Below are 8,648 nucleotides of genomic sequence, written 5' to 3' on the forward strand. Positions count from 1 at the left end.
TTTTTGGTGGAATAACTGAAATGTTTAACTTTGCGTGCACTTTGAAATAACAAAAGGTTTTGAGCATACCCCTGAAGCGTTATGCTCACCCTCCCTTCGTCCTCCTGCGGTCCCTCTGGGGTTGACAGACAGAGAAGGCAGCACAACTCCGCCTGCTCCACCTCCCTAGAGAGCTGTAACAGGCTTGTAGTCGTGCGTGCTCTGACAGCAGCATCCCTGCGGTACTCCCCTCCTCCTCCCTGCACCTGCTCTGCAGCTCTTATCAGAGATGAGCGGGAGCAGGAGGCTCCAGCCCACGCTCACGCAGTCTCTTCCTTGGGTTTGTTAGATTAGTGCCGATGAAAAGCCATGGCTGGAACGGCCACCTGCATGCTTCTCAGATGCCCCTGGGGAGCACAGTGTGAAGGAATACTGCAAGCCTGGCCTGATAAATGAGCTGTGATTTCAGGCCCATGAACAAATTGGTTTCCCCTTCCAGGAAGGCTCACAACTGTCAGCTGACTATTGCTTTATTTATTGCATTGGCCTTTGTAACTAGGGACTCTTGAGGGCAGAGAATAAGGGTTCCAGTGACAGGAAAGCAGAAGCATTTGAACCCTTCCTTCAGCTGCAGCTGAGTGCCTCACCTTTGGGAACCAGACTTTTTTCTGGAAGCCTGATGCAATTCTGCTACGTGCTTCAAAACATGGTGATCTGAACCCAGACCAGGCAACAAATGGGCAGAAGACGGCAAATATCCAGGCAATTATCTCATTCCTTAATGTGGCATTTGGTGCCAGACATAGTCTTAGCTTTTGTATTCCAGCAATGCCCAGTCTTCACTGCTGTACAGACGTGCTGAGGAGACGTCAGGGACCTCTTTCTTGAAGGATAAAACCTCTGCCATTAAGTGTTGCTTTTGCACCCTTCATCACAAAAAGATGGAGGTTGTCTTATGTGATTGTGTAAGCATATTCTGCCATACTTCTGAACCCAGTCTGCACCTCTGCTGAAGCCATGCTAACTGTGAGCCAAAATCCTCGGATAACCAGGCCTTTGCAAGTTAATGTACGCTGAACTTCCTTCTGGAGCATCCCCACCTTTACTGGGTTCCCATGGATGTGTTCACAGGTATGCTGATTTCGGATAGATCTATCCTCACTGTAGAGTGGTAGAAACCCACTCAGACCATGTTGAACTCCGGACAGAAGAGAGTATCAAGGAAGAAGACTTCTAAAGGGGTGAGTCAGAAAAGAGAGAGAGAAAGTGGTAAGAGGAAATCAAGGAAAGAATTGTCAGAAATATTTATTCCTCCAAGGGAAGACCTTAAATGCTTATCACTGTACAGGAAAGGTTAAAGGGTTGGCAAAAAAATAATTGGGGCCGCCTTAAAGGTCAGCCAGCCAAGGGGACAGGGAATAGGGAACAGTAGGAATGAAGAACAATCCTGGTGCTATATGATGAACTCTTTCCAGTTACTAAAAAGAGTAAATTTTACCACCACAGAGTTATTTTACTACTTTTGGAAAAGGAGATAGTGCTATAGCCTATGATGGCGGGGTGGTCAGGAGTGGTGGCAGCAGGGTCTCTGCAAAGGGGCCAGAGGACCAGAGCTTGAGGAGGACAGACTAATGTAGGGGAAGCAGCAGAAGGAATGTGAGGGAAGGGAAGGGCGCTAGGGAGGATGGAGAAATCTGGAAAAGACACATCTGATATTGAGAGATGCTGTAGCAGAGCCCGGAGGGAATTTGTTTAGATTTAGAGACCCAGTCCTACTGTGGGCACTAGAGTGTAAGCACTTTGATGTCCCTTGCCCAGGGTAGTGGTACAGGTTTTGGCTGTGCTGTGCTTGTCAGCGGGGCCACAGGTTTGATGCTGGCGTATCTGGCAGAAACTGTCTCCAAAGCCAACCCCCTCAAGGGGTAACAGCTATTTTATTACTGCCCTTTAATTCCAGGACAGATTCACGGCAGCCTGGTCACTGTTTACATCCCTGTGGGCCTCCCCAGAAGCTGATCTCTCGCTCAGCACATCATCCCTTTTTTCGCAGAAGAGCCTTGTCACGCTTGTGACCCCATTCGCTCAATGAAGCATTGTAGAAAACAGCCCATTCAGAAAGCAAAGCTGCAAACAAAACCATATTTATCAGAACAAGCAGTTTGGTTAGACCAGATGGCCCCCAGCATGGAGACCTGGCTGCACTGCTTCTGCTGTCTGTCTAGCTTTTGGGCTAGTAGGCCCATGAGGTTTAGTCCTGCCTCATCACCACCAGTACGGGATTCACCTTCTGCCTGCCTGTCAGCCCAGGCACAGCTCACACGAACAGGTACCTGCCCTTTGTTCCTCTTGAGCAACCAAGTGTGCTTTCTCCATTTGCTGTTCTCCCACTTTCACCTCTCCTGGAGCAAATCAGCCGCGGGTCATTTGGCAAGTCCCTGTGATTTGTCTGCTTGCTGGAGCCTGGTACCTCACTGCTCTGTCTCGAGCCCCAGGCTGGCTGGGAAGTGTTTGACAGAATCCATTACGAAGGACTAACACAGCAATTCTGATAAACTGGCAAGATCAGTTTAAAAGGAAACAGATAATGTTTCATCTGAAAGTGGTGCATGGAAGCCAGCTCTCACAAGACGGGGGTGAGAAACAATGAGGTTACAAAGTTTTCTGAGGAAAATTCATTTCTAGAAATTGCTAGATTTTCCCCACAAGTCCATATGACTCAGACAAGGTTTTTTTCTTTGTATCTTTCAGTGAGGGAATCCAGCATTTCTTTTCAAATATGCATGCAAGTGATGGCATCTTTTCCCTCAAGAGCATCCAGTGTGGTGTAACTGGCATTAGGAGCTGGATTATTTGCAGGCAAAGCTTCATCATGCCGTTTCCAGGAGCTGTAATGCTGGTAAGCGTAGAAGCGGGGAACAGGTTTTTCTGCCTTCTGTTCTTAGTTCTGCCACAGCATCCCCTTGGCCAAGTCACCTCCCAGTGGTTTTTTTTTTTTAATGTGTTGAATTTGGATAAGAATTTACTTTTTGACTGTCGTTTTTTAGGGTCAGAAGAGGACTTGCCCTGAGGCGAATGCTTCTGGAGAAAGGGCTAGTGGTGAGATGGGATCTTAGCTCTGTCTCTGTATCTCACAGGCATGTGACAGTGGATGCCATCCCAGTGTGATGGGGACAATGCAAAGCAGATAGCAGTGCTTAATAGCACCTTCTGCTGGCCCACAAATCAATCCCACTGGTGGGACAGCCTTTTGGGCAAAGGGAGAAGCATTATTGCCAACTGCTAAGCAGAGGTTGAAATGGTAGGAACTCAGTCCAATTAATCAGTGCCAGCATACCATGAGCTTTTTTTTTCTGAAGCCTCATTGATCAGAGCAGCTCCAGCTCTAACCACCCTTTCAGTACTTTGTTTTCCCTTTAATACATTTAAACCCAACATCTCTAAGTCAGGATTCACTGTCTTGACTTATACTTCTGTGGTAGGTTCAAGATATACTGAAACAATACTAGGAATAAAAGCCAGTAAAACAAAAACCCTCAACTAGCTTCCAGGTAGTCTTATGTATATTTTCAAGGTAGATTATATTACTGCATAGCTGCAGCCTGTGTCCCCGTGTTCCCATACAGGGAAAGCGAGGCATATTGGCATTCCACAGTGAGACGCATGACTGGATGCAGAGATCCAGATCCAAATACCCTTAGAGTCTGGAGCTGTTTGGAGACACAGGCCAAGGGTCCGAGCCCATATCTAAGTACCGGTGGCCAGAAGTTTTACCTCTTCCCTCTGAATCATGCAGCATTGGCCAGAGGTTTGTGCAAGCTGGTGGCCTATTCTGTCCAACATTACGTTCCCAAGCAGAATTCAGCTAGCTAGGAGAGGCACAGATAGTGCCTACAATTTCTCAGAGTGAAGAAACAGCATGTTACTGGAGAGTCCCAAACCTTTACTTCCTCAGTCTCTGCAGGTCTGGCACATGGAAAGCACAGAGGCACTGAAGTATCCCACTCAAGCAGCCAAGTGTTAACAACCTCTCCAAAGTCTAATTTGCCTTTGATATAGACTTAATTGTTTGCGTCACCCACTGGGCTAGGGGGAGGGCTATAAAAGGGGCTGCAGCCATTGTCTGAGGCAGAAGAGAGCCCAGAAGCAGCTCCCTCTCCCAGTCTTCCTCATTCAGCACAGGAGTCACAGCCTGTACATCATGCAGCTGGTGGCCAGCCTGGTGTCCGTTCTGCTGCTGGTATGGAGCGTGAGAGCCACTGCACTGCCTGGAGAAGAGAGACTCGCAATACAGAACACTAGGGTGAGTATAATGTACCCTGTGCAGGAACTGGGTGAGGTGGGAGCATGAAGAAGCAGGCTGGAGCCAGGGGAGGGGTAATAAGGGCAATTAGGCTTTACCTGATGCAAACAACTCGTCCACCCCTCTATATTCCAAGGCGCTACGCTTCATGCGCTGCTGAAGCACAGGCTATTACTACAGCTTACTAGCCAGTTTATTTAGGAAAGGTACTAGGGCAGATGCCAGAAAACTGCAAAAGTGAAGTCTGAGCTAAGCAAAAACTGTCAAAAAGAAGAGAGCAAAGAGGGGAGGGAAAAGGAGAAAGTAATATTGCTGAAAGAGTGCAGCATGAGAGAATAAAGCAGAGTACTAGGGAGGGAGAGAAAAGATACGTAATTGGTAAAATGATCAAGGGAGATGATATTTTAAATAGGACTCATGGGAAGGACAAATGTTTAAAAGATGGGTTCAGTAGGAAAGTAACAGAGGAATAATAAATGAAGTAATTATATCAGAATAAAATTGCTTTTTCCAGAGTAGTATTCACAAGGGGAGTTATACTGACATAGTTCTGCTAGAATAATTACACTCTGAACCAGCACAGCTCTATGCAGTGGCAGAACTTATTATAGCAATATAATTATCCTACCAACTGGCAAAACTCTAATATTATAATGGCTATAGCACTATAATAACTTTGTTTTGCTGGACTATTTCCCTAAGAGGCCAAAGGGGTAGGAAGCAATAGCATAACATAATCACAAGCGAGTGCTCTGTTCTGCTTGCCCTTGCCCCGCAGTTGTCTCACCTGCATGTTCCTTGCCATCCCTGAGGTTTCTTTGAGCTGTGGTTAGTCACCCCGCGCTCTGCCAGCCCAGTTCACAGCTGTATCCATACGGCTGCTGTTATTTCGGTCCTGCAGAGGAGCTACCCAGAGAAGTGAAAGATCGCAGTGTTGGTTTCAAAGACACTAACTTCTCCTTTGTGCGTATCCACATCGTTTTTTCTGTCTTTGCGTTGGCTCCAGCTCATCCATCAGTGTCTTACTGCTTCAGGAGTGGGCTCACATCCCATTAACAACAGAACTGGCTGCAAGAAGGAAACGTATATAGTGTGAGGTGCTAGGGCTAGCATTCTGTTAGAGATCAGAGCTTCTGCAGCTGGCTGGGATTAACCCTTCTGGGGATAACTGTAAACTTTCAGCTGTAGGTTCTTACAATAACAAATCCAGTGCTTAAAAAGTAAACTTTCTGGTGCAAATCCTAGCTGCTGGGGAAAAAAGAAACAAGTTGTAGGGAATAAATCAGTAAATGAGGCTTTGGTGAAAATGAATTCAAGTGTAATGACTCAGTCTTCTACACACTGTTGCTTACAAAATAATAATATAATTATGATAGATATAATGATTCTCTTTAGAGCATTCTACAAACCAAAAAATAGTTAGATACTAATGAACCAATCCCTACAGCCACCATTGCTGTAACTCAGACAAATGTTTTAAGTATGAAGAATATTGGGATTTTACATATAAACCACCATAAAATGCATAACAATGCAAAAGAAAGATCTGCACGTTCTGACGCACTGGTGGATGTAGTACAGGGAATTGAGCAGCTACCCAAAGGTGTGCCACAAACCACCCATGCTAAGATCTCTGCTGCTGCCAGAGTGCCTTGATCTCTTGCAGCTCAGGAACAGCTATAAGTGGAAAGGATGTTGGCAACGGATTAGTGCAGGGGAAGAGCTGCCTAGTTTCACTAACAGCCACAGCCGATCATGCGTAAGGAATATCCCCTAACAGCAGGCTGAGCTTTGCCTTCCCCACCCCTGAGTCTGAAGCTGCTGGCTCTGCTTGGAACAGGTTATTTCAAAACAGCACTTACATCTAGGAAAGAGGCTTACAAGGAAGACGTGACCCAGGTGACACATTTAGCTGGGTTCCCCAGCCCTGCTCCATCTCCTGAAGGCTCAAGACATTTCTGTACTTGCAGCACAGGAATAGGAATCAGGTTGGGCACAAGCTGGCTTTTATTTTTTCTCTTGCTACAAATATAGCATGTAATTTTTCTGTCCCTCAGTTTCTCTTGTGTGGAAGCAGAGTTAGTTAATAGAGCTAGGAAAGTGATTAAAAAATATCCATAAACATTCTGTAACATAAAAAACAATTGCCGCTGCCTGTATTTATCCATCTTCTGAGTTGCTTACCAAGTGGTCCTTAGTGAATACCAGTGCTGACAGCGCCAGTGGATAGATACAGCAGTCCCAGCAATAAACATGGCATTTGTGAGAAGTGACGTGGAAATGTGCTTCCAACATTCCCATCTGCATGGGAAACAGGATCTGTTCCTGTCAAACCATCTATCCCAGCTTGTCCAGTACCAGCTGTCTGTGCTAATGAGTCGCAGAGACCAGGAATACTCAGGCAAGAGCTAATTCCTCAGATTTGCTGGATGTAAAGTTAAGAGAAACAAGGTAACTCACAGTTTGTTACTGGCGGAAATCCTTCAAGCCCCAAACCCGAGGCTGTGCTCTTTTGTATACTGCTATGGCAAAGGGATGGAGCTCCACAGCTCCTCTTTTATTTTGCCTTCCCCCAAGGTCAGGCTATTGAAATACCGGTTCTTGTTCTTGAAATACAAGCCGCCTGTCCCCACTGATTAAATATTTTGCGCCAGATACTTAGGGTGTCTCTCTCCCCACCAACCCAGCCCTCTCCTTTGTTGCATTTCATTCTCAGCATTTTACGGAGTGTTGCAGCCCCTGCTGCACTTAATTTAATATTGCTCAGGACTCTATGCCTCTTCCCTGATCTTCCCATGGTGGACACTGGGCAGTCAGAGCAGTGAAGGGAGCCCAGGCTTACGAGGAGAGAAGGCAGTTTGGCATTCAATGAAATTTAATTAGCGCAGGCAGCAAGGGACTTTATAGCCAATTCATGCCTATTTGTTAGCAGCTCTTTTCCAGTTATAACATGGCACAGCTGAGCTGGATCAGGTGGCGGGGGGGAACGACAGGAGAAGGGAGGAGTGACCTCTGCAGCCACAGATTTCTCAGCTCCAGCACAGCTTTGCTTATGGGAAAAGCATCGGTTCCGTGGACAGGACACGGCAGCAGGCAGGGAATCAAGAAGGGACCCCACAAGGGGACATTTGCCTCCACAGCCATGGGGGACAGGACTCCATCCGTCACTTTCCCTTGCTCTCTGCCCGCAGGAACAGAGCACAGTCCGGAAAGACGCCATCCTGAAGATGCTGGCGGGCCTGCTGGACAGCATGGACACAGGGCGCGAGGCAGCCTCCCCGGACATGGAAGAGGAGGGCAAGCTGGAGGAGGAGCGGGCAGTGCTGGGGCGGCTTGCCCAGCTATCACAGCGGGACCGCAAGGCCCCCTGCAAAAACTTCTTCTGGAAAACCTTCACCTCCTGCTAGTGCCGCCCGGCCTGGCCCTGCCGGGCCGCCCGCCTGTAAACACCCTCCCCTCCCTCGGCTGCCCTGTCCCCTGAGCTCCCTTCCTTTTCTTCTCCAACCCTGAGAATAAAGCATGGCGCCTCGGGGACTCGTCTCTGCCTCTCTGCGCCCCGCCGGGCCGGGGTGGGGTGGGCCCGGCCGCACCGGGGAAGGCGGGCGGGCCTGGCCGCGGGGAGCCGTTGAAGGCGGCGGCCATCTTGTGGGGCGGCCATGGTGGGGCGGCGGCCATTTTGGAAAGGGGCTTCGCAGCGACGAGGGGCTGAGGGTGTGCGGTGGGGCTGTGGCGGGGGTTTGAGGTTCTCCCCTCTCCCGAGAGGAGCTCCGCAGTGGGAGCCAAGGATGAAGCCGCCCTTAAAGGTGCTGAAGCTGCCCCCTCGTCCTCTGAGGGACCCAGGTGGGTGTGCACATCCTTTCTGTGCCAGGGTGGGAGGGTGAGGTGAGGCCCAGGCGCTGGGCAGCAGGGCTTGTACCCCATGAGGAGGGCCCTCTGTGCCAGCCCCCAGTCAGGATAAGTTGCCATGCAGTGATCTGGAGAGGATGATTTGGTCCCAGGCATGTGGGTGAGCAGCTCCTTGTGCTCCTTTCCAGGCTGGTGGTGACAGGGGTGGCTGAGAGAAGCACCCAGGCAGTGCTCTGTATGTGGGGGGTGCAGGGGCATTGTCTGGGGGCTGCTGGGGGGTGGGAGGGAGAGACGTGCCCAGAGCATGGCCCTTGGTCACTTTTGGTTTGAGAGCAGGTATCTGCAATTCCCTGGGTGCTCTGGGGCTGCATGTGCATCTGCAGTGCTGGGCTCTGCATCTGAAACTGATTAAAATAAAGCAGCTCTGTTCCTGGGGCTAACAGCTTGGACTCTGGTTGTCTCATGGTTTCTTGGTGTCTTGTCATCTTGCTTAAAAAAAAACTAAAAATGAAACAACTGATTT

General features: G+C 48.8%; 1 protein-coding gene across 1 annotated transcript; it reads left to right on the plus strand.

The window, feature by feature from the left end:
- The first annotated feature begins 3,863 nt into the window (after positions 1 to 3,863).
- Positions 3,864 to 7,803, plus strand: LOC309680046 (somatostatin-2-like). The gene is made up of 2 exons (XM_082493533.1): positions 3,864 to 4,279; positions 7,471 to 7,803. The coding sequence occupies exons 1-2, from the start codon at positions 4,178 to 4,180 to the stop codon at positions 7,684 to 7,686; spliced, it is 318 nt and encodes a 105-aa protein (XP_082349659.1). The 5' UTR covers positions 3,864 to 4,177; the 3' UTR covers positions 7,687 to 7,803.
- The last annotated feature ends 845 nt before the right edge of the window (positions 7,804 to 8,648 follow it).

The sequence above is a fragment of the Vanellus vanellus genome (genome assembly GCF_965231255.1).
Source record: "Vanellus vanellus genome assembly, chromosome: 20".
NCBI lineage: Eukaryota > Metazoa > Chordata > Aves > Charadriiformes > Charadriidae > Vanellus > Vanellus vanellus.

Excerpts from the sequence above, each read along its gene's own strand:
- LOC309680046 (XM_082493533.1), top strand. The coding sequence starts at position 4,178 with ATGCAGCTGGTGGCCAGCCTGGTGTCCGTTCTGCTGCTGGTATGGAGC. Across the intron at positions 4,280-7,470 it reads TCGCAATACAGAACACTAGG|GAACAGAGCACAGTCCGGAA; the intron begins GTGAGTATAATG and ends CTCTGCCCGCAG.